This window comes from Glossina fuscipes, unplaced genomic scaffold, assembly GCF_014805625.2.
Source record: "Glossina fuscipes isolate IAEA_lab_2018 unplaced genomic scaffold, Yale_Gfus_2 2, whole genome shotgun sequence".
In the NCBI taxonomy this organism is placed as follows: Eukaryota; Metazoa; Arthropoda; class Insecta; order Diptera; family Glossinidae; genus Glossina; species Glossina fuscipes.
Genome location: NW_023998416.1, coordinates 2,568,533 through 2,595,147, shown reverse-complemented (window position 1 = coordinate 2,595,147; position 26,615 = coordinate 2,568,533). Strand labels below are relative to the sequence as shown.

Genomic DNA, 26,615 nt, shown 5'->3' with positions numbered 1-26,615 from the left:
TATTGAAATCATTAGTCGCGATTACCGATGTTACCACACTTTCCAAACGGACAACGGTTTGTAATCTGTGCTTTGCAACAGCCTATGAAACTTTTCGCTACACATTATTCATTTTCCTCTCCTTGCCGCTTGCTATATTCTGCTTCCAAAATATACGTTGTAGGAAATACTTGGGTGGCTAAAGATCATTGCTGCGACCGCTAATGGCTCGGGTTATGTACCTCACAGCGCTCATTTTCATCGTTGTGGAAATGGATTGAATTCACGCAAAGGAAGTCATAATTTTCATATGGTTGTTACCATACCCGCTCGTTTTTGTCACGACCCTTTAGAAAGACTATTAACTAAACTCTGCATTTCATTCCCGACATGAATGACTTGCGGCTCTGAAAGTAAGCGTGCGATTGAGATTTGGATCAGATTTTTTTCAATGCATTGTGTGCATCCTGCATCTTTGCTTGTGGAGTGCGAATTAATTTAATCGTCCTTCATCGAACATCTCACAGAATTGGATCCTTTTGGACTAATTTTCGACGAGTTGCTTGCATACAGCAAGTAATACCTCGGCCATAACTTGACAGTTGTTCGCTTTCAAGACCTCAAAGAGTGTGATGCTTGTTCGCATACATTTGATCTTTTGCTAACCGCATAGCAGTGCAATACAACTTCCCTGCTATAAGGTGAACGCCTTTCAATCTTGTGTTCAAACTCAAGTTAAGCAACTAAAGAATGAGTGGTCAACGTCGTCATCAGCATTTGACAAAATACATTGCATTTTGATATTTAAGTTCGACACCAGCGAACTCTTTCGAATCTTTTCCTTTCTAAGCATAAAAGAAAAGAAATTTAATTCGTTTTTCTTTCTTTTTGTCGGACAATTTTTTTAAATTTTCAAATCGCTTTTTACAAAAAAAAAAAAAAAAAAATGGTAATTCCGATGAATTTTAAAGCGAATGAAATTTTTCATTGTATATTCATTCCTTTTTTGCTTTGCATATGCACGCAATCCTTTTTAACACATGCCACCATTTCATAAGAATTTTCAAGTCATATGGATATGTCGGTGACATACAGAAATAAATCTTAATAAAAGGAATAAGAAAAACATCACAATCAGGCAATGTCGACCAATAAATTCCCTACATGACTTTGCCTCAATTAACTCATCATTCGCTTTTGCGAGAAAATACCAAAAAATTGTAAGTTTTTTTTTTTCCATATAAAGGCGTACTGTCAACGCGAAGACTTATATGGAGTCAAATCAAAGAAGTAGATTTATATACTTTCAATTTGGTAAGGTTAACTTTTAATTTAAATTATACGATCAATTTTTAGAAAAAGATATTCAAAATTAGAAGTTTTCACCATAGAAAGGCTTAATTACTTTCTTTATAAGGAAGGACGTTCCAAAAATAGACTCATCAGAAAAAGTTTTGAGAATTGAATTCATGATCTAATCTTATTACGAAAATATACCAATAAAATGAAATTCGTCAAAATGTTCCAAAAATGACGCCTTGTAAGGCGAACATAAAAACACCTCAACAGAAATCAGGCAGACAGGTGGACAGACTTGCGTACAGACCCACAAGTTTAAGAAAAAAATTATTCCGAGTCGATCGGTACAATCAAAGATATCTTTATATCTCTTAAGTCGTTCTGAATGTTACATACATCTGCCCAATCTTAATACGCTCTAGATCACAAGTAGTAGGTTATATAAGAGCAAGGAGTAAATGATGTTGTGAAGCATCGTCATAGGAGGACATATTGGCGTCGTCTACCTGTAAAGAATGACAATTTCAAAACTGCGGTGCTGGTCTGTGCACGATCTTTAGTTCATGGAGTTATATTCTTTTGTCCAACCATAAAAATGTAAACAAAACGTAAAAGCTGAAAGTGCAGCAAATTGTTATTGCACCTGCATCACTCAGAATACGTATTAGAACTGAAAACTTAAAACTATTGAAGAAGACTTGCCTACGGATAAGCTGTTTACTAGATTTAAACACTTTCAACTGTTTGTATACATCGTCGATGAAATTCTTTTTGGAGTTTAAAAAATTTTAGTCAGCTCACCCTAAGGTTTGGGCTCAATTTTTCAAAATTTCTAGATTCAAGACTGAAGTCTAACGTGAAATATTGCCGACTGGAAAAGAGCGTTAGACGTCCACCCATGCAAAATTCATCATCTGGGAGTAAAGATTTTTTACGGATATTTGTTTGAGTTGATTTTAGAAGCGATTTGAGAAGAAATAAAAAAAGGTTGTGCTCAATTAGTAAGCACAGAAGATTTAGCGATTAGGCCCACAATGCTCACACTACGGTCCTTCCGTATCGTTTTACCTCACTTTGTTCTGGCCATCCTTGAATTAGAAGAGTGCGTCGGCTTGATGGCTGAATGTAAGTGGTAATGACATTAAATTTTGGCCAAAATCTCCTTTCAGGAGACGGCAAGGCTTATCTAAAATGGCAATATTTAATGATTGAATGAGTATCGCATAAGCACAGCCACTATGTAGGGGCCATCCTCAGCTGCCACGCAGACATTCTGCATATCAAAGTGAGAACTGGTGGCGGCTAAAACTTGTCATGTTTGCTAAGAGCGTGCACTCTAGACGATTGTCTTATAAACATCTCGGGCTTATCAAATTTCAAAATGAAGTCTTCTCAATTTGCTAATTTCGATCACAGAAACAACAACTCGCTATCTATACACCGGGTCGAATACTTTCGGGACATTCCTCGTAGTATGAATATATATTATATATATATAAAAAAAAGGAAATAAATTCCCTAAAAAAGTATTTTAATTAATCATTAATTTATGAGGGAAACAGAAAGACTTTCATTAAAGATAAGTACAAGATAAATTATCAATACAAACATTAAGTTCTTTGTGTGTTAATAAAACAAACTCACTCATCTAACTTCATTGAAGAACTTAATCGCAGCAATTTGATGCCACTTTTTGAGTTCACGGTTGGATAATAGTGAAGAGGAAGAAAAGACAACTTATGTGCACGAGAGTCAAGGAGAATCTGATTTCTGTCAATGAAATCGGAGGCGTTCTTTACGACAAAAATGATTGTCACGTGTTTCTTGCGCAGACCAGCTAGAACACATAAACGATTTGTTTGTAGTTGAGATTAATTTGTTTTTCATACATCAAAGTGTTTACTAAGGTATTCGAAATATTAACGACAAATCTCTTCAAAGCATGACAAAGACTTTTCGAACTTGCGACTAACACCAGTTAAAAGGGAAAAGAATGTATGTAGGTCAATGAAAGTAAAGAAAACGGTCGTGGAATAATATTAATGGAGAAAGAAGTTCAAATAATTTTTCCGAAACGAAAAAATTTTTTTTTATAAGCATGCGATCAAAAGATTTTTTTTTTCAAAATTCGAATTTATTATAATTTTTCATGCTAAATGGTCGACAATAGTTGAAATGATTTTTTATGGAGGCGTTTAAAAATCTATAAAAAATTCCTTGGTTTGTTTGTTACTAGTTTACTAGTGTAGTGTTTTTGAAACCTTTCAAAGAGGTTTGGGGACTTTTAGAAACAAATGTCCTTTTTTCCTTTCACTTTTAAACATTTGCTAAACATATGTTTGTCAATAATACAAAATATTCATAAAAAGACCAAATATTCTAAATAAATTCTTACTTAAGTGGTTTTGTTGTTGTTTTTTAGTTATTTTCTAATAACGTATTAAAACAAATTTGTTCAGAGTGCGATATTTGAGTTGAGTTGTGTGTGAGAAAATATTACATTTTCATATATATTCGAATATAACATATATTTACATATATATATATATATATATATATATACCTATGATATATGCATAGTGCGTGTGTGCGTTTGTGTGTATTTATATGCAACAGCCACTTGACTTGATTTTATGTGCATTTGTCCATTTTCCTGGGATCGTTATTTTTATTCGTAAGAAAATTTATTATTATTTTCTCTTAAGTTACGATGAGGAAAGTGCGCATATTGTTCTTAAATTTTTAACGACCCTGGGGAATTTTTATACAAAAAAAAAAAAAAAAAGTTTCAGTAACATTTTAAAGCCAAATAATAATTTATTATAATCGTATGATTTCGATTAATACATTTTTCCATATTTCAGTCTTTGCTCTCAAACGTCTGGTACAAATCAAAACACACATCAGAGTGCAGCTCACTTGTCCCAGTTGCAGGGTCCTTTAGCGGGCGCCCAAACATCAACGGCATTAACAGCCGGCAGTCAATGCAGTCCGTTGAGTTTGCCACCCCAAACGCAGCCGTTACAACCCACAATAACATCGCTAGCATCGCTTACCTCACACTATACCAATAGCTCAAGTCATTCGCCGCTTAACCATCAGAGTCATCATCATCAACAGCAGCAGCAGCAGCAGCAGCAGCAGCAGCAGCAGTCGCAACAACATCTTAACACAAGCAGTAGTTGTAGTCTAAACTCAAGTGCAAATCTCTCGCATACATTTGCTCAGTCGACCGGCAGTAGTTTTTCAACATATCACACACACCAACAACACGGCACATCTGCGACGACTACTAAAAATGAGAACGCAACAGGGCTCTCTGCATCAACGTCTGCTTCGTTGAGTAGTGCAGGTGCTGGCATGTCTCACTGGTTAACGTCAGCTGAACAGTCTTCAACTCAACTGCCTCCAATTAAGTCAGAGAATCGTTCGCCCGCTCTAAACGTAACACCACAGCAATCGCAAGCGCATCAGCAAACATCCTCTGCTAATGCAAACGTAGATGTGGACACACTGCAAACCGCTTTAAGTCATCATTTAGATTCATCGCCTAACAACGGTTCCTCTAGTGGTAACAATACTTTATACGGTTGCTCTTCAGTGAGCGGCTTAGCTGGCTCCGTGTCTAGTGTTAGTGGTCTAGAGTCGCCAACAAATTCGTTAGCATCATCTAGCATGGCCGCTGTTAATTCATCAGCAGCGGCGGCTGCTGCTGCGGCTGCCTACGATTCCAAGCATGATTATTACAATTACTATAACAGTATGCAGCAATACACACCCTCGTTTTATTCTACCTATAGTAGTCCTTATACGACGGCGGCGGCTAGAGCAGCTACGAAAATTGAGCCTAGCTCGCCATACCTAACCACGTCATATACAAACAGTAATAACAATTCCTCGCAATTATATTCAGCCGCTTACGGGTACAACAATTTCGCTCAATTCGGTGCAGCCGCAGCTCAACAGGATTATAGCGGTTATTATAATGATCAATATGGCAATTATTACAATCCCGCCAATTATTCACCGTACGTCAGCTCTCCTAGTTCTAGTACCAGCCATGGTTTTCATGTAGCTCCTTCTAATCTCTCAGAAAGTCCTACCGATACACATTCAACTACACCAATTTTACACAACACCCATTCACCTCATTCTCCTCTGCAGATCTCACCTAATCATAATAATATTAGTGCTGCCGGTGCGGCAATATCAGCGGTGGCGGGTTCATCAGCTTCTTTAACGAAGAGCACACCGACTGGGAAAAGCGGTCGAGCTCGAGGTAGAAGACATCAACAGCCTAGCCCTACGCGCAGCACTGCTTCCGATACACCAAATAGTGAGGCGAACAAGCCTCCAGAAAGGGTATTCATTTGGGACTTGGATGAAACGATAATCATCTTTCATACGTTATTGTCCGGTTCCTTCGCCAGCCGTTACACCAAAGATCATAGTGCTTTAATGACTATAGCATTTCGTATGGAGGAGATGGTCTTCACTATGGCAGATACACATTTTTTCTTCAATGAGATCGAAGAATGTGATCAAGTGCATATTGATGACGTTTCATCGGACGATAATGGTCAAGATCTCAGCACCTACAATTTCGCGACAGATGGCTTTCATTCGGGTGCACCGCCGGGTGCACCAGCCAACCTATGTTTGCCTACCGGAGTAAGAGGCGGAGTGGATTGGATGCGCAAGTTGGCGTTTCGCTATCGTAAAATTAAAGAAATCTATAACACATACAGGGGGAAGTAAGTCATATCTCGTAATGATTCGTATATTGATTCAAATTAATCGATTTATTTATTGCGTTTATTGTGTATAGTGTTGGAGGCCTATTAGGTCCGGGTAAAAGAGAAGCTTGGCTACAAATCCGTCAAGATATCGAAATGGCTACCGACAATTGGGCCTCTTTAGCAACTAAATGCTTAAATATGATTGCTCAACGTGAAAATTGTGTTAATGTATTGGTCACCTCTACCCAGTTGGCCCCAGCTTTAGCGAAGGTCTTATTGTTTGGTTTGGGATCTATATTTAATATCGAAAATATTTATAGTGCCCATAAGATTGGTTAGTACATAAACCTGCATTGACTTGAAGCCCATATCTAATAAACTTGTATTCATTTTGCAGGGCAAGAAACTTGCTATGAACGTATTGTTACTCGGTTCGGTCGTAAAAGTACTTATGTGGTGATAGGTGATGGCGCTGAAGAGGAGGCTGCTGCTAAGGCCATGAATTTCCCCTTCTGGCGCATTTCTTCACACAGTGATATTAGAGCCTTGTATACCGCTTTGGATATGGGTTTCTTATGAAAATCTTTAAGGTTTCTAGGGTAACCGTTTTTTTTCCATAATATTATTTTAATTTTTTCTTTTGAAAAACAACGCACTATAGTATGAAAAGGAAATTTACAAAAAAGAAAGAAAAGAAAAACAAAGTCTTAAGTTTACAAAAAGTATAAAATTTGTACAAAAAAAAAAAAAGAAAAAGAGAAATTTAAAAAAAACAAAAAAGCAAACTTGAAGTAAACTATTAAGAGAAATCTACAAAATTAAGCACAAAATAATGTAATTATTTTGTTTAAATGAGAAAATTAATAAAAAAGAAGAAAAGTAGACGCAAGTCGGCACATTTTTTGAGGATTTTTCCTTTTGACTTTTTTTAGCGTTCTTTAGTAAATCTCTTTCATTTTGTATAAAACTAAAACTTGTGTATATTGCGTTTATGTTTGATTATTGTCGCAGTATTTTTTAAGCACAGCCAGATAAGAAATACTTTTTTTAAAATCTATTAAATGCGATTCGTAGTAACGATAAAATATCTAAAATAGAAATGGATATGTATATGTATGTAGTAGTAAAGGTATTATTAGCAAGTAATATATTATTAAATTTAAAAAAATTATGTATTATTTAAAAAAATTAAAAAAAAAAAAAAAACAAATAAATAAACTATAAAAACTATTAAACAAATATTAAAAAAATTTCAAAAAAAAAATAAAATATGCAAATAAAAAAAAGTGCACTATAATTATAAAATGAAAGACGCATTTTCACTAATTTTTGGAACTGACAATTAAGCAGAGAAGTAAGGCGCTTTAATTTTAAGACAGATCTCTTACTAAATATTTTCAATTTCATTTTTCTTCTGAAAGGCTAGAACACTTTAATGTGCGCTTTTAAAACTTTCTTGATTCTTTTTTTATTACGACCGGATGTCCCCTGATTCGTTTATTCGACGAAAGAGAAAGATATAGGGAGGTAGTGGCCACCTAGTCGCTAAGTGTTATGCCTTTAGTGGCTAAGCATAGCTACGATCAAAGAAAACTTTACCGCACTTGAGAATCGAACCCACGATCATTGTTAGTTGTTAGTCGAGATCCTACTTAGCCGCTTAGGCATTTAGTTAGTTAAGCAAGTTTGTGTTTACTTTATTTGGGAGAGTGTTCGATCGAACTTTATTACAAAATGCGTCAGAAACCGATTCGTCTACTCGATGACTATCGAATAATTCCATAAAATTACGCAGCACTTTATATTGCCATAAACTAAACACGAAAGCAAATTAAAACGTTATAGTGAGTCACGACGCATCATTAAATACAACTACACCATTTTGCTTAATATAATTATTAATATAACAATTTTTCAAAGTAAGACGTTATATGTGGGCGAATGATATTCAATATTGCTCGTCCTTGGGTCAAAACGCGTTGGTGCATTAAATTTCGTCAAAACATCTAAAAAATTGACGGTGGATTGATTACAAAAGTGCGTGACAGACAGTCAGACAGACAAGCTTAGATCGATTCGGAAAGTGATTTTGAATCAATTGGTAAAATAAAAGTTGGATCCCTTCAAAGCCTTTCTGGGTGTTCTATATAGCATATATCACATGTCAATCTTCTCGATAGAATAAATAGTAATCATAATGTCAAGAAGGATAATAGAGAAGAGGCGTATCGCTAAGAGACAGAGCTAAACCTTTTCCGCTATTTGTCTTCATTAAGCATATATATCGTGTTGGGCGCCTATGCTCTATAATCTAATGTAAATTGAAAACATTGAAGAAATCTATTATTATTGCAGTTAGGGAAACAGATTCTAAGATTAAAGTCCTGAAGCACCTTAGGCATTAGCATCTTAGGCTGAAGACTTTATTGAAAACTGTACCACACTTCAAAATGAGTTAATAGTCGAGATTCTTTGCCTGCTCAGCCACTCAGGCGGACAAATCTGTATGGATAGGATAGAAGAATTAAGATTTTGTTTAAAGTGAATTTTTTTTAGTACAAATCACTAACTCTGAATGCAACATTTAACGGAGGAATGGACCGAACGATTCCAGCACTTATATCGAGGCAGACTTTTTCGTTATATTTCAAAGTGAAAAAAACAAATGAGTTTGATGACAATTCCTTCGATTAATACTTCAAGCTGTTTGATGAGGGGATCAAAAGACTTGAAAGGAGAATTGTTCCAAACTCAAATTCGCTCGAATGATAGAACTTGGTAATTAATTTCATCGGGAAAAATGAATCACACTTTGGATTGAGAAAATAGTTTTCTTGAAAACAAATTTAGTTTTAAAGATTGTTATCTTTGCCTTGGAAAACAAAAGTATCATCTTCTCCTTTAGTGTTAAATGCTTTTAGAAAATGGCAACGTTTACAGAAAAATTGCTTTATATGCTTAGGCTTCGTATTGTTATGTATAAGTTATGCACTATATATTGAAAAATCGTTTTATAATTTTAGGCTGCACATTATTCTTTATTTATTGTTTGAACACAATATTCGAAGTTTTGCAAGAGCTTACTACTACTGCCTTTAGATGGAAATAAGTAAAAGTGCGGAAGTGTATGTAGTTTACAAGGACTACTCTTACCCTTTGTGTAATATGGCATTGATGTCACATGCAAGCAAACATGGACTTGGGGAAAGAAATGTAAGCAAGAGAAACGACTGCATTGATTAATGCTACTATGAATTTCTATCTTTATACAGATTTTGAAATGAAACGATTTACAATAAATATATATGCTATTCGACTTTTTAGGGATTTTCTTCATTATTTTGTTTCATTCGTTTAAATTTCATTTAATCCACAAGAGATGTCGGTATTTGTTCTTTAAAAACCTAAGCAGTGTCACCTGTTGCCCGTTAAAGGCGTTGCTACGTACATAATTGAGAGACTCTTTTACATTTAGTTAGTTTTTAAACCAACAGCTGATAACTTATTTTTGCTCCAAATAGGACAGGGTGTGCGCATTTTAATCTGTGTGTGTAAATTTAACCAGAAAATTTCTGCCATTTAACAGATTTAATGGGAAAACGGAGTATTTTGGCAGCAACGTATCTCAAAAAAAAAAAAAAAAAAAACCTTAAGGAAAAGATGATATGAATTTTATAACTTCGTAAACAAATGGAAAATAAAACTTTATTCGTATAGCCCAAGCAATCAATTTTTAAATAAAAATATTTACATATAAATTATATAAATTAATATACAGCCAGCCAACAGCAAAGGCCAGTTTGATTTTCCCAATGACAAATCAAAGCGGTTTTGTTGCTATAAGCTCCAACTAAACGACGGTTATATTTTTATTTAAAATTTAACTTTGGTTTACACAATTAGTTGAATTGTTGCATGTGCCCTTACACTTTCTGTATACGTATAAGCAACGTTTGGAAGAAAGTAGAAAGTATCACCAACAGCAGCAACAAACCGAATTAATTTTGATTAATAAATCCTTAGAAAATGGTCATGCTATTAATAAAACCATGACAAAGACTAACTAAATTTGCTGAAAGTCTGTCATCACATTAAAGAAAGGAAAAACAATAAGAACCACAATAACAACGACAACATAATGCAGATATTATGCGTTACATCTTGTCGCGTTCAATCTTTTATTTACATATTACATCTCTGGTTTGATATTTTATTTCACAAAACAAATGAAAACGCATTCTCTTCTTTGTGTTTGCTTTTTTCCATAAAACCTGAACTACTTAGTACGATATTTTGATTGACGATCATTGGCGACCTTTAAAAGACTTGTTATACTGCAATTCCAAAATTTTTTGATAACTTTTACCTATATATGAAACGACCTTCAACGACCTATACCCGAACTAAGTTTGACGATCTAAGATGACAATATACAGGCATTCTCCGTTCAACGCGGTTGATTCGTAACGTAAATATACGAAACCTTTTCACATATTAATTTAAACTAAAATGATGTATAGAAGAGGGGTTGAGCAAGTTTTTCCGTTAACAGCCCAATGTTGATCGGTTCAGTTACGAGAGAATGTTTACTACAGATACTGTAAATTTGGTCAAAAGGACAGATAGACAGGTAAACAGACTGACGTCCCTAGGTGCATTCTGAAGCTGACTGACGCTGGTCAAAAATATACACATTTTATGGCGTTTTTTCAAGCTCGCTTCTGAACGTTATCAAAGTATCGAAAATATAGTTAAAGTTTGATACTATGTAAAATTAGGAAGCTTGAAATGAGATCAGCTTTCCCCATGTTTGTACAGGCAAATCGCCCAGAGAATATTCGTTCAAATGTTTGTAGATTTATTTGCAGTAGTTGCTGAGTAATGAGCAAGAAAACAATTTTTATTCCGATTGAAAAATAAAAGTGTGCTCAGCTTACGTGGCACTATAGACGCTTCCTTTAACCAATTTGCGTGCATGATCTTGCAATGATCTTTGATAAACTTTAAGCCGATAGCTTAAGTTTTGCGGCCACAACAGACATTACACTTGTGGACAGACAGAGATGCTTAAATCGATTTGGAATTTGATGCTGATCAAGAATGTATATACTTTAGGGGGACTCAGGAGCGTTCTCCTGGTTGTTTTGACAATGAATGTACTCCTCATCCTTCGTGCTCTATCGAAAGTGTATTGTAATTGTCGCGTATTTCGTGCCTTGTTGTATCGAAATCGTGCCTTGTAGATGCCGTGTTAAGTGAGAAAGACCTGTGCTCGTTTCTATTCAAGATTTTAAATCCATTTTATTCCCAGTTTATTTCCAATTCGTTTGTAATTGAATGAAGAACTTGCCAGTGTGTGGATTAAGGTAAATTGGAAGTAAATTGAAAATTAATTCGAATTGAAATTTTATCGTTAAGTTTGTACAGTTGAAGCTATTTTTGGACTGAACATATCGGTAGTGTTAACAAATGTCTGGGCTATAGGTTTTCGGGAATATTTTAACTGAACCACAAAAATTTTGATGAAAAATGTAAAAGAACTGTCGATGTTTTTTTCAAAGTGTGGTGCGGAGAGTAGAATTCAAGATGAGTAAACGCAGTTTTTTCTAGGACAGATGGAAACGATCTGTTAGCTCTCCTCATGCTTTTATTGAATAGAATGAGTAAGGCATTAGTTTCGCTCGCTGGAGAAAAATGTTGAGGGAAATCAACTTACAATACATTGTTATCAAGTTTTATATCGTCTTCCTTTTCTTTATTTTAATGATGAGGTACCAGGCAGTCTGATAGTGGGATGTTTGGTTCACACATTTCACTAGTAATTATCTAATGCAAGCTATTTAACTTCAATAGCTTCTAAAGAACTAGACAGTAAATATTAATTTTTCCTCTGGACTAAAAATCTATTGAAGAAACCAAAGTGAAGTGGAAAAATTGAAGCGGTGATGAAGGCGCTTGTTTTAAAGATTCACGTATAGCCTTGTAAATTGTTTTTTTTTTTATTGCCTTCGGTGATTGTTAAATTAATTTTTATTAACTTGACTCGGTTTCCGAATCTACCTAACTACTATATGCTTAGAAAAAGAAACGGAAACTACGCGATATTCTAAAGAATAATAAGAGTTTCTTTGGTATACTTACGTGTGTACTACGCTCATACTAAAATAAGCCTTTTTGACTATGAAAACTTTTTTTTTTCTTTGAAAGGATTCCATTTAAGAGGAATAATTGCATGATGGTATGGTAGAGCTTCAAATTAAACGACGATAAGGGAGATGCTATAAATCAAAGAAATAAAGGGAACCGTCAACGTAATCTGACAAGGTGTGAAAAATTGTAAAGAAGCAAATAAGAATAAGAAAAACGACAACAACATAAAACCGCGACGATAAATGATTACCTTGTAAATTCCAACTCCTTCTCGCCGGAGAACATTCAATATCATTAAATAAATGATGCGAATGATGATGAGACATTCATCTCTTGTTTGCTGAGATTTAAATCAATGGATTTATAGATAAGATTGATTTATTTTATTTTGCTTTATTTTTAGAACACTCAACCTCATGCGAGAGCAGTGTGGATTATTGTGGTTTAGTTTGATGAGAAAAATAATAAAGGAAAGACCACATAAAGAAGTAAAAGGGAATTGAGAAGAAGGCTTCGACGATCGCTAAGTATTTAAATAAGCGGGGGCAAGTAAGCCATATCTTGCCGAAAAGTTAAGTTTAAGTTTATAATCCATCAGTTTTGCCATTGCATTTGGTACCATCGAGTCTTAGAGAATATAATGCATATTTGATCTGGGAAATAACATTACATAGTTAATTGATTGATAAATGCTTTAGGTCTGGTATTCCGAATGTTCTCTAATGCCTTATATGATGGATTATTAAGCTTTGATCGATATCGATAGCGACTTTTTTCCGCGTATGACTAACATCTTTGGTGTCTGGCAATAAAAAGCAAAATGTATTGAAAATCAAGTCCCTTTTTTTTCTTCTTTCAAAGCATAATTAACATGCATTCATCCCATGGAAAATTAGTATTAGCTTTAGCTCTCATTCAATATGTTTGACATGTTTGACAAATGACGTGACAATTATTAGCATTTTGCTGCTGAATATACTTTCCAGAGAGGTGATGGGTATCGAAATTTTGATGCTTTGCTTGTTGTTTTTTTTTTTTTTTTTTTTTTTTGTAAAACATTGTTTGAAGACAAGTTTTCTGCAAGAATTTTACTTTCCCATTAACCACTTAGCAAAGCTTAAAGATTCAGAATACATTTTCCTGGCCGATTCGATATTCTTTACGATCTGTTAAGAGTATGTATAAGGTATATAGCAATCAATATGTTGTTTGCCAAACTTCATAACAGCCTTAGCATGCTTCTTAATGTTGATCATTGTTAAATTCGCATATCTAGGGCACACTTTAGGAACAATTTATCAGACGGTGGTTTTTATTCCTTTTTACTCTATTGATTATATTCATTTGCTATATTCCTAACTGATAAGCATCTTAATTAGTTTCAGGTCTTGAATTTGAATTTGTGAAGCACTTATGTGTGTGTGTGTGTGTGTGTGTGTGCTTGCGTTCTTTAAATAACTTTTCTGATTCGGATGCCAAAGCAGCCCTGTGAGACACGAGTTTGTTACACCCAAAAATGAGATAAAAGCCATACAAGCGATAGCAGCAATAAACCATCGGCAGTATTAAATCACCAGCCTCCTTTATCCCAGACTACACCAGAAACCAATTCCATTGTAAACTCACATATGCGCCTAAGCAGAGGCAGTTGTCGAACTTAAACCAATATTAAACTAATTAGTAGGCGTTGGTTGCTATGTTGCTTAACGTTGTCTATAACTCTGCCGTCAATTATTTTGGGGTGAGGCGGCGACTTGTGCGTGCTTTGGATTTATCTTTACAATGCCTTGCACTTGTTTATGCGTTTTGTTTTATTCTATTCTATGTTTTTGTATAATTTCATTTTCATATCACTACATACATCTACCAAGCTGTTGTGACCAGCAATAGCGGCAACAGGCTTAATAACTTAGGTCATGACTTTTCACGTAGGCCTTACTATGTATGCAATACACACAATTGGTTACGTTTTTGTGCGAGTTTACCATAAGCATATTTATGAATGTAGACACGTGATTTTATCATATATTTTATTGTATGTACGTATGTAGGTATGGATGAAAGAAAAAAATTAATGCATACATGCTTGCGTTATAATGAACTTTAATTTAATTTATATTTATATATGAGAAGAAATTCTCTAGAAAATTGGGGCGGTTCGATTTATAATTTTTCTATGCTTTACTGCTTTTAGAATCGGAAGCAACCGTTAAGTCATTGTTGTGGAAAATTCATACAACAACAATAGTTATACGGAATTATATACAAGAATACATTTAGAAACAGTCAAATATGAAACACAAGCACAAAAGCCGATAAAAAGGCAAAGGTAAATTTGTGAAAACTCAACACCAAAGACACAAAGACATTGTATTCGAAGCCTACCTTATAAAAAAAGAAATATATGCAACGATATTGTAACGCACTACAATCTTACAATTAATGTTATCATCATTTTTTTTTTTAAAGAAGAAGATCGCACTGCATATGTTAAATATTATTGGAATCGAAAAATCAAGTCTGAGTATTTTCGAATTGACATGAGGCAAAAACATAAGCTTTGGCAAAACTATGTAAGTCAGGTTTTAATCAATCGAAGACTTTTGGATGAGCAGCAGGTGATTACGTTTTTTTATTCCTTTAGTGGACAACAAATTCAATATACAGACTCTCATAGGCACAGTTCGCATATAAAAAGATATCTGTTCATTCCAGTAAAGTCTTGCTGTTGTCAATGAAATCACGTTAGTCTACTAATTTATGTTTGCCCCAAAGTACTTATGTTACAAAAGAATCAGAGAGAATTCAAAAAAAATAAAAAATAAAAAATAATGAAAGGCGCATATAACTGAGGAAACCGCATGCTCACCTTGTGACGAATTCTGGGCACACGTTACGTCAAAAGAATTAACGAAAATGAAACACACACTTTTTTGTTGAGGTGTAATGAGTCGAAGAGCGGATTGGAACTATTCCCATTTGGGTCTTGTAAACATGTATATACGAAATTTCGGATCGATATTTCCCGTAATTCAAATCAAATCAACTAAAAACATTATAGTTGGAAAAGGCCTACCATTCGACACTCTGCGCCATATCGCTTAGTGTAGTTCATTCACCTTGATGACAAAATACCAACAACCATATTTCGTATTCAACTTCTTCTAGCAGCGCTTGCAGAAGACGCGCTCAAAACGCGTCCTACATTTAGTAAAATGAGTGTTCTTTCTAAAGGCCTCATCATTGTTCGTCGTAAAGTACGCAAAACTTGGACTATTGCCACAGAGTGCTTTAATTTTCAAGCATCTTTATAGAAGGTGGAATGCTAAAAATAGACTTGCTGAGTCCAAATATCGGGTATTTCATCTCAATGTGAAGTTACTATATATGGAACGTGAGAGGGTAAAAATAGACTTGCTGAGTCCAAATATGGCGTATTTTATCTCGATGTGAAGTTATTATATAAAAATGTATTTCACCCCGAATTCTCTTTTCAAAAGATTAGGCTTCGATCGGATACAATATGTCTTTGCTTTTAAAGACAACAAACTAAAGAAATCTAGAGTGAACGTTTCTTCGCATACACCGTCACACGGTCACTTAAAGAAATGCTTTTATTTTAAATGTCTCATTCTCATCGGGTAAACGCCTTCATCCCGCCATCTTTTTAAATTTCATTGTGTTCTCTTAATTTAAGGCTTTACTGTAAACTTTATTTTCCTTATGATGCAAAAGGAGTAAATCTTGTCATAATTTATTGCTTAATCATATAAAGAAATTTCTCATCACTTGCTGGAAATGGAAATGGGTGGTTGGAAATTTTCAATTTTCAAGAAGACAACAACAATAGAGAAGCGTAAAATGAAACCAGTAAAGATAAATTGTCAACTAAACCTAACTTAAGGTGTGTTAATAGTAAAAGCATATATATATTTGTGTTGGTGTATATGACAAGCCTTGTGTGTATTTCTGATAACCGCATAGAAGACAGCAGTATGCTGTAAGCTGTATTGACTATTTTGATATTGTTTTAACCAGCTTACCATTGCCCACATATGTCTCAAAACCCGGCTGCAGTCGCCACTTATAGGTACCGTTTTATAATGCAAAATAAACGAAATCACTCACACACATTAGCACAGATGGTTGTATTGCCATGTTTACTTAGCCAGTTGAATTTCGTTTATTATCTTTTGTGAAGTGTTGAGAAACGAAAAGAAAAAAAAAAAACAAACAAAATGAAAGACTTTCGACTTGGAACGACATTTTTGATACTTATCACTTACGCTTGAATACTGCCGGAACTACCAGATACGATATATTTACCTCTTTTGATTTCTCAAGTATTTTGATTTTTCTTTGTATGAAAATACCTTTAAATCCCTTTAACAGGGTTTGAACAACAATATCGAAAAAATCCCTCTCACTTTTAGTTATTTTAAAATTCGGTAAGCATAACTTGCTGTGGAAACGTAAACACCAACGAGGACACCTAACATAATATGCTTAATAAAAGTCAATAAAGAGACATAATAAGAAAAGTGGAGATATTCCTGGCGATCCCAGAGGATAGATATATAGCTGATTGTTACGCTTAACCGATTATGGCTCTGAGGAAAAGTTTAAATCACAATTCCATAGAGATTTATAGAATGCAAACAAGCAAAATGCCTAAATGATTTAAAAGTCAAGTGTTCGCGATAACCGAGAACATATAGAGAACAAATCAATTTTTAATGACTATTCCCTTAGTCCAAAAAGAGTGACAAATCTTATATACTCCACGATAATAGATACGAAAAGAAGTAAGAAAACTTACCGCTTATGTAGGTATAGTATACATAATCGAAACCCCCGCATACGATGTATTCGTTACCTTTGTAAATAAAGCAATTTCACTAAAAAAAAAAAACTAAGAAACAAAGAGAAAAGAGAACTATTTGACCAGTAAAAACAAATAAAGCTTCAAGGTATTGTTATATTGCCTTTTGAAATGTATGCAATAAATATTGTCAAAAGCAAAATAGAAAAAGAGTAAGAAACAACTGAGGGGCAAGAACCAAGCAGCACTTTAAAAGGGAAAATGTATAGGTTTCGATGAGCATAACGTGAAGAAATTGCAGATTAGAGGTAAAATAAATTTTCTACAACAAATTTATTAGAAAATAAAAAGAAGAAAATTGTTATATTCGGCTGTGGACGAATCGTGTCATGCGTACTATCGTGTCATAACTAGGTGAATAACGTTATTTGATCGCAAGATCGAAAGGAGTTTCATTTATTTGATATACCGATCGTGTCATCTTTATCTGTGTCTTACTTCTATAGTTTGTTTTGGTAACGATAAGCAGGCCCTTGATTCGATTAAGTTGCTTTTGTAATGAGACGAAGAGAAAAATTTTGGAACCGACTTGGAACTCGGAAGCTCCACAGCTTTAAAAATACTACTAAGATAAACAAGAAAAATTTCTTCGTCCACTTACCGATTTCGCTGATTTTCGAATTTTACTTCAATTTTCGTTTTTTATTACAATTTTGAGATCAGATTTGGGATTTCCAAAAACCGAAGGACACATAATGGCAGATGGCCATGTGAAAGACGATTGCCCCATTATTTATTAGATTTATATATATGTCGATGCACATTCTTACTTTTTGCAAACATTTGAGAAATTTAATACACAGTGTATATAACACTTAAAGCATTTGTTTTAAGACGTGAAGAAGAATCTGCTTATCATGTAAGCAGTAAGTTCCTTTCGTTATAGCTTTAAGTTAGACATAAAGCAAATAAGATTAAATAACTTCGGGATTAAATTAAATTCAATGTTATGCCTTCGGTTAGTAGACGGTTTGATAATCTAGTACAGTATTGGAAGCCTGTTCTGCCTATATTCTACCTTTTGTAGCTTTGTAAGCTATTTTAATATAGACTGACAGATTTGTTCGTTAAATGCAGTGAGTACAATGTTTTTTATTCTGCACCTTACACTGTTCACTGCATTCCACTGAAAAACTATTAATAACCCTTTATGAAGTGTGCAGATGAGAAAGATCTGTGATCCAAACGAGTTCTTTCAAAATATATCGTTTTACAAAAAAAGATTTCGCAGTCTCAGGTATAATGAAAAGGACTTAAGCTTACGTTCTCTTAGGGTATTTTAAATAAGTACATCCAACACTTTTTTTACACGATTTTGAAATAACACGGTTCACCAATATATTTTTTTACACGATTTTGAAATAGCGCGGATCCCAAAAAAAGTTTAATTTTTTGGTTTTGACAGTACCTTATAGAAACTCATGTATACAGTAACAGTCGAAGGCGAAGTTCAGCTCGTAATTGCCTATCGTTTTACACAAACTTTTTGTTTTAACACGAATATTAAAACAGTTTTTTTTTTTTCTAATTTTAATTTTGATAGTGTCTTACCGACACTTGGATATCAGAAATTATGTAAGCAACTTGAGAAACCAAAAAAAAACATTCTTTATAGCAATAAAAAAACTAAGAGAGCATGTTGATAACGGAGGAAATTCCTCATTTGAATCAAATCAGACGTGCTAGACATATTTGACATATTTATTGATGATAGTATTGTTACGGAAATCCGTTCATTCCAGCTAAGTAATTTGCGATTTCCGTAACAGTATTTTTGACCCATTTCCAGTAATAAACGAGCCCGTGCACGCTTATTATAAAGTAGCGATGAATAGATGTGAAATTGATTTTTCAATTTGTATATGTTATAGGCGCTTATGGACTGAATTTTCACTGTACGTTAATTTTAAAATGTTTTTTTTTGCAATAAAAATGAAAGGTTTTTGCTTTATAAACATTTAATACGGATTTCATTATTGCTTTTTTTGCAGGATTTTTTAGAAAAATATTTAGGATTTTTTTTGCACGGATATTTAAGGGACGCATCTACTCTGTAAAACAATTTGACGGTGTATTCCCACAAAGATTATGGTTCCTGTCTTAGTCGTAGTTATACCATTGTCAAACCTGACATTTAAAAAGAAAAACGCTATTACCCAAGAATTAACCTAAACCTTGTCCTATCTAAATATAAAGGGGTACCTAATTCCCCACAGCTTTAACGAGAAATTTTTTTCCTTTTACAAGCTTACATTCGCTGCAGTATTGAACACAACAGGACATACGAGACTGTGTTTTAAGTTCGTCAACTGCAAATTTATGGAAATCAATCCAGTTAATGGTCATTAGCAATGTGGTTGTCATTCAATATAAAACATCAAAGTATTTTCCTAGAGTGTTGGTGAGTATCCAGGGACATCAATTCCATATTCCAGGATATTCGCATAAAAAACCTGCATCTTCATGCTTACAAGAATTGAATTCTATTGATCAGGCATAGCGAGTAGAGTTCGTTGAAAGCCTTGAAGGAGGTAATTGATTGATAAATCAAAACGATTATGGACAATTTCAAAGCAAAATTGAATGTATGTGCTAGAAAAACCTTGTAATCTAATGGAGTACGCCTTACGAATTAATAAAAAGTTAAACGAATAGAGTATAGGGTATAAACCTTTATTTGATCATTTATCTATCTATTTATAGGTCGACTCAGCGCGTGCAAAATCTCAACTCAAAATCTGAAAACGATTAGAAAAAAACCAAAATATTAATGCAATTTTATGGATCAGGAATATATATGAAAAATACATGATGTCTGCTGAAAATATAAATTTCATAAGAGAAGTGTATTTTGTCTGAGCAGTGGCGCGCGATTGAGAAAAGACTGAAAACGAAGGTAAATAATCGAGATTTTACTCAATTTCCGCAACTAAGTACGGAAAAAAAATAAATTATGTTTTGCACTTTATTCGACTTTATTCATCAATGCAATCACGTTGAAGAAAAAATTCAGCGGCTCAAGGTTTTTTTTCCAATATTTCAATTGCGTGAATACGAAGTTTTGACACACGACACTTGAGAGTTGATTTTGTTTATTGAACATATATCATCTATGCGTCGGTTCTGCGAATTATTGATTGACGTATTAATTGTCAAAAAATTCTGATAAAATTCATATAATTACGTTTTTTCAATAAGAATCAAGAAAGAATTTTTCCTCAATTTTTATGACTTACTTTCAATCAAACAAAGGGAAACGTAATCGCGAAGATGATTTACTATGTGAATCGGCGCCATTATCTAAACGGATCAATAATCTGCGTTTGTCGAATTTCGAAGTCACAAATCTTAAATTTCAACAACAATTACCGCATAATAATCATCTATATCAAGCTACACAAGGCAATAACAACAACTATCATTCGCAGCAACAATATCTGCCGACGGATATTATGGTAACTCAGTTGCAGCATATGGAAACCCCATTACCCGATCACCCTAACGATGCGGTTGAAAAAGCCACTTACAATCCCGATTTGAATGAAGCGGAAAATCCCTATTATTATGCTAACAATAGATTGCTGCACGAATTACATTTGGAACGTTTGAAAAGATTTTCGCCCTGAACCTTGTTGAATATTTTGAAACAATTATTTCGGATAAGAAGTATTCTAAAAGTTGTGAAAGGATAATTATGCGGCATTGGACAATTTCTCAAAATACATAATCAAAATGTGTGTGTGAATATTTGTAATCGAATAAAATTTCCATTAATATTGTAAATGTTGTTAATTGTTGTTAATTGTTATTTAAGAGAGTGTGACATCACTGCAACTAGAAACTCTAACCACGCAATAAAAAGTGCAACTTAGCTGCTCTAATACTCCAATGCTCTAAGCAAGCGTTGAACGTTTCGCAATGCATCAAACCCTTGTTGACCTTTAAAACTTTAAAAGATTTTAGACATACACCTTGCGAAAATCCATAAATCTATGGCTAAATGAAAGGCTAAGGGAAAGACATAAGTTATTGCAAAACTACAAATTGGCAGAATAAACTTTAAATTTTTTAAAAAGAAGTCTAACCTTAGAAGTAGTATGGAAAGCGTGTTAAACACTTTTTCAAAACGTTTACATTTTCTTTCTACTTTTTTTAAGTGAGTATAGCTGTTCTCTGCTTAGGGCATAACTCATAAGATAAGAAAAATAAATCTTTCTCTGAACTCAAACGTTAAAAAGCCCTAAGAAACACTTTTCAAGAGAGTACATAAAATCTGATTTAACCTAACTACACATGCATGGTAACTCATATCGCCTCTCTGGCATCTAAATCAAGTTAATAATGAAAAGTTTACAATTATTTGAAATTATTCTTAACTTTTAGTTGAGAGTTACTGTAAGAACTGTTTGTTTGCACTTAACTTAAACACCTTTTCCGACTGTTCTTTTATCTCTTTGCTTTTCTTAGATTTCAGATGGGCTGTCAACATTTAAATTAACTCTTCTTCAACTTAAATTACACACATCAACGTCAAAAGCAATTACAAATCAGTTGATGTATGTGACTGCTGGAGTATTTTCAATGAATATATATATGTATGTATAAAACAAAGAAGCAAAGAAGCTTTCTATAGCATAGAGATGCGTATGTGCAATTGTTCTACTATTGCCTATTAGGCTTAGCAATGGTTCACGTTAAACGATTTCTTGCCACAGTTGTTAAGACTTCCTCACAAAAAGATAGTCATGGTCTTACACATTTAATTTCTGTTGGCATAAAGTGTGACAGTCGTTTGTTGCGCTATTACATGAATACATACCTATACACCTATACAAAAGGAGATTTAGATACCTCATATATGTGAGTATTGCATAAAACCATTACATTACAATTACATTAGATACATGACTTATTGCAAAAAAAAAAAAAAAAAAAAAAAATTACACCACGTTATATAATCTCAATTGCTAACGGTTAAGATTTCCTCATCATCATCATCATCATCATCATCATCATCATCATTGTTATCATTTTTAGCACGATTATTATTTTATTCCCACTGTTAGTGGTTTTGTTTTTCTCATCAACATCATACAAACTTTTAGCCCATCATAATTACTGCCAATCATTGAATTCATTATGATTTATCTAAAGATACCATCTTTTTAACTCCCAGCTGGAGTTTGACACAATTTCCACCATTTGCGTATAGTCTGGATTTAAGCTGTAATTACATCATGTCTTTGTTTCGTAATAAAAACTTCGTTTTCTCTTGGCTTCCTGGTCATCTCCCATGTTTATTGTTTCCTTGTGCATCCAAGAATATGTGCTAATGTGAATCTCTGTTATTATGTTCTGCTCAAACCATGTTTTTCATTGCAACATGTTTGGGATCTTTGAAATTTTCTACTTACGTTTTGCTAACGCTTTTCCTCTCAAGCCACTGGAAAAATGGTTTGACATAAAAGCCTGTTGCGTTTGGTGCATCTTGTTTTATACATTACCTGAGATGTTGCTGGCACAGTTAAACACAGTGTAATCAATGCTCAATAATTAATATTGAATTTCCGGGGATTGGAATCGAGACAGAACCGCAACAAGCTAAAGGATAATTAATTGCGATAATTGTGAAAACACACAGGAAATCATTAATTTCTTCTTCATCAATAAGATAAAGAGCTTTTCTGGTTCTCTTTGTATTTATTGTTCTAAGCATTCTTATAGCATCAACAAAAGCCAGGCTGGATGAAAAAAAGCAGTTGGCACGGAGAAATATGTCTCCACGATTATGTCAATTATATATATTCTCAGTTATTATGCGTTAGAATTCAAATTGATTTGGTGGCACCTTTATCTGGAAGGGAGAAACTGTGATTCTGTTCAAGAAGATTGCAGTTGCTCCTAACAATCCTTTCAGTTAGTAATAGTTCACCCTGGAAAGCTTAACTCAGAAATGCCTCCGCAGCTAAGAAGGATTCTCCTGTTTAGGCATTGGGATTTCTTTGTGGTTTGCCAAAGAGATGTATCGAAGAGGAGTTTCTATTTTTTTTTTTGAAAGATAATTCCTTTTCTCAATAGATTTGATATCAGGTTATGTTATGTAGTGACCTTATCAGCCAATAGACCTTATCAGCCAATAATTCTATAGTCATACTATTGCTGTGTTACGGAGACCTTACCCTTGGAACTGATTGCTTTTGCTTTGAACATTTAAAAGTCCGCGTTTTTAGTAATTTGTAACATAAAAAAGGGTTCAGATTTCTTTAAAATTCATAGCTGGTTTTCGAATTATTTCATTGGCATATGAATATTTTGATTCGTAAAGTATATTTACGTGAACCTATCTATATCTTTTTGAAAACAAAGCAGTGTTTAATATTCATAGTATGACTCCACTTGCTTGAATGCATTTCTTTTTTTTTTTTTTTTTTGCTTTTTTAAAGAAGTTTACAAAAAACATTTGTGGACCATATGTAAGGCAATCTGTTTGTAATATCAAAGTGCTAATAAAGTGAAATTTCTTTTCCTGTTGCTGGGCTCTTTAAAGTCAAAATTTATTTCTTATACTCTTAATTTAGATATAATTCTAAACCATAGATATAATTCTAAACCAGATCTTTCAAAAAACAAAGCCATAGGAAACTGAAGCAACCCAAAAGGTCGAGGAAAATCATTCTAAACTTTTGTCGCAAGGTTGATTGAAGCACATCCTTGCCGTTACTACTATTTTAAATAATAGTTTTGGGAAAAAGAAATCCATTATTTTTTCGGTAGATGGCTGCACTGATAGATTTCTCGTAAAGTATCGATCAAACAATTTCAGATTTATGCTCGTTGGAAAGATGACATTTCGCAGTAAAAAAAATTCTTTTGCTGTTTTTTGTTTGGTGCATTCAGTTGTGAGTTACAGCGTTTTAAAAATGGAAGTGAACAAAGAGAAAATTCGGTACATTTTACAGTTTTTCTTTGACAAAGGCGAAAATGCATGCCAGGCGGCTAAAATTGTGAATGGTGTTTATGGTTCCGATATTGTAACAACCAATTATGTGCAATTTTGGTTTCGTAGATTCCGTTCAGGAATTTTTGATGTTAAAGATGCACCTCGCACAGGTAGGCCGGTTGTCGAAAATGTCGATAAAATCGGAGAAATGATCGAAGTTGACCGGCATGTTAGTAGTCGCAACATCGCCCAGGAGCTAAAAATCGACCTTAAAACAGTTTTAAACCATTTACACAAAGCTGGATTCAAAAAGAAGCTCGATGTTTGGGTGCCACACCAATTAACAGAAAAAAACATGATGGATCGAATTTCCATCTGCTAAGCCTTGGCCAAACGGAATGAGATAGACCCATTTCTTAAACGGATGGTGACTGGAGATGAGAAATGGATCACATACGATAACCCTGTGCGAGAACGATCGTGGTCAAATAGCGGTGAAGCACCTCAAACGGTGGTCAAACCAGGACTAACGGCCAGGAAGGTTTTAATATGCATTTGGTGGGACTGGAAGGGGATTATTTATTATGAGTTGCTTCCATATGGCCAAACGCTAAATTCTGATCTCTACTGTCAACAACTGGACCGTTTGAAGATAGCGATTGACCAGAAACGGCCAGAATTGGGCAACAGGCGAGGTGTTATGTTTCACCAGGACAACGCTAGGCCACACACATCTACAGTGACTCGCCAGAAACTTCGGGAGCTTGGTTGGGAAGTTTTAATGCATCGGCCATACAGTCCGGACTTGGCACCAAGCGATTATCATCTTTTTCTTGCATTGCAAAATTTCTTTAATGATAAAAAATTGAAATCTAGGGAGGATTGTGAAAATTGACTACTAGAGTTTTTTGCAAATAGAGACCAGGACTTCTATGAGAGAGGCATTTTGAAATTACCTTTAAAATGGCAACAAATCATACAACAAAACGGTGCATATTTGACCCAAATCGGACAATCCGAAGTATGTTAAATAAAGTCCTGAAGTTCATATAAAAATAATGGATTCCTTTTTCCCCAAATTAATATATTTGTCATTGACATGCCCTCAATCAACGTGAAACTGGTAAGAAGAAGTGTTTGAAGCAAGTTGTAGCTTTCTTGTTTGTTTCATATTTTAAAATTGCTTAAGGTTTTTGCTTAAATTTGCTTGCAGTGTACATTTCCAGTCACTCTGTTGCTCTATCGGATTTTCCAATTAATCCGCATTAAAACAAAACACAACAATTCGGTTGCGTATTAACTAAATACCACCAAAGGTTTGAGTTGAGTTGAAGCAATGCCGAAACTATTGACTAAGAATTATAGCAGTCGTGTAAGACTATTGTGCTGGTCACAAGCACATTTGCTTGGATTTAGGCTGAGTCTGATGCGAACTGACGAACTCAACCTTACGAATAATTTTACTCTTCCAAGAAATCAAAACGGGTCTCGTAAGATAACACCACAAAATGCCTGTGTTTTTAATGTGTTTAAAGCTAATCATAATAATTTCAATCTTAACCTTACACTTTTGATGTCAGTATGAAAATGTAAGGATTCGTTATAAAAATATCCTTCAAATCTGAGCAGTGTCCATATATTGCACACATTTAATGAAAGTAAAGATTATGGTTTATGTTGATTGCGTACATATATACATATGTCATAGGAATAGATTGTCATATTTTGAATATTATGAAAAAAGATCTAAGAACATACTCCCCATTATTCCTCCCACTAAACCCATTGAAGCTATAAAAGTATATAAAATACATAGCTATAGATTGCTCTATGAGTCTATGAGCCTCTGACACTTTTCTTTTCAAATCCAAAATTCTGTTCCAAGGCTATTAGGTTAAGGCCCTTAATTTTGAAAAAGCGCCTCTTCTACCAAATACACTGAATAGACAAAATAATAATAAAAATAATAAAAAAAAATTGTATTATAAAAATGAAAATAATGTAATGAAAAATGCTTTAATGCTCATTGCGTTTATCGATTTTATAAAAAGACGTAACAAAGATGCCTTTAACCCAAATAAAATCCTTCGTACTTTAGGATAGCAAAGTTTGAGAAAAGTTTTTTTCTTTTGAAGGATATCAAAATTTCTTTAAAGATGTAACACATGTTTAACTTGTTTGTGCCCTTTTTTCAGCTTATTATTGAAAACTGTTTAAAACAATTTTATGATAAACGTGTACGCTATCGAGTTTTATTTGATATAAAATCATAAAAGAAAAATAACATAAAATCTGCCTAACTAATATTTTTTGGCAAAATTCTGGTAAAATACTTAAAGATTTTTTAACCCTTTACGGTATAGTTATTGTAGCGTAGAATTGTGCAACAACAATTTGCTTAAAGAATATTAAGAAAAATAAGAAATATGTGAGAGCTTTAGGTCAAATCCGATTTATATTTCGCGTTAGATTTATTTATGGATTCCAATAAACCTTTTAATAGAGGTTTAATAAAATTCCAATACATATTTATTTAGAGCTTAAAACTTTTTAAACATATGTTACATTGTGCACGCATATATATAGCCAGATCCGAAATTCCATTACATGCCATTTGCTATGGTTT

General features: G+C 33.9%; 2 protein-coding genes across 4 annotated transcripts in view; both read left to right on the top strand.

Moving 5' to 3' along the window:
• Window positions 1-6,696, top strand: part of LOC119633426 (developmental protein eyes absent) — a 60,750-nt gene extending 54,054 nt beyond the window's left edge. For all 3 annotated transcript variants that reach the window (XM_038026978.1, XM_038026977.1, XM_038026976.1), the window contains 3 exons: window positions 4,143-6,032; window positions 6,107-6,351; window positions 6,415-6,696. In XM_038026978.1, the coding sequence (XP_037882906.1) occupies window positions 4,143-6,032; window positions 6,107-6,351; window positions 6,415-6,596 (2,317 nt within the window). In that variant the 3' untranslated portion in view covers window positions 6,597-6,696. The remainder of the gene's footprint in view (window positions 1-4,142; window positions 6,033-6,106; window positions 6,352-6,414) is intronic.
• A 13,580-nt stretch (window positions 6,697-20,276) lies between these two features.
• On the top strand, window positions 20,277-20,675 carry LOC119632815. The gene has a single exon (XM_038025928.1). The coding sequence runs from the start codon at window positions 20,277-20,279 to the stop codon at window positions 20,673-20,675; it is 399 nt and encodes a 132-aa protein (XP_037881856.1).
• The last annotated feature ends 5,940 nt before the right edge of the window (window positions 20,676-26,615 follow it).

Excerpts from the sequence above, each read along its gene's own strand:
- LOC119632815 (XM_038025928.1), top strand. The coding sequence starts at position 20,277 with ATGACTTACTTTCAATCAAACAAAGGGAAACGTAATCGCGAAGATGAT.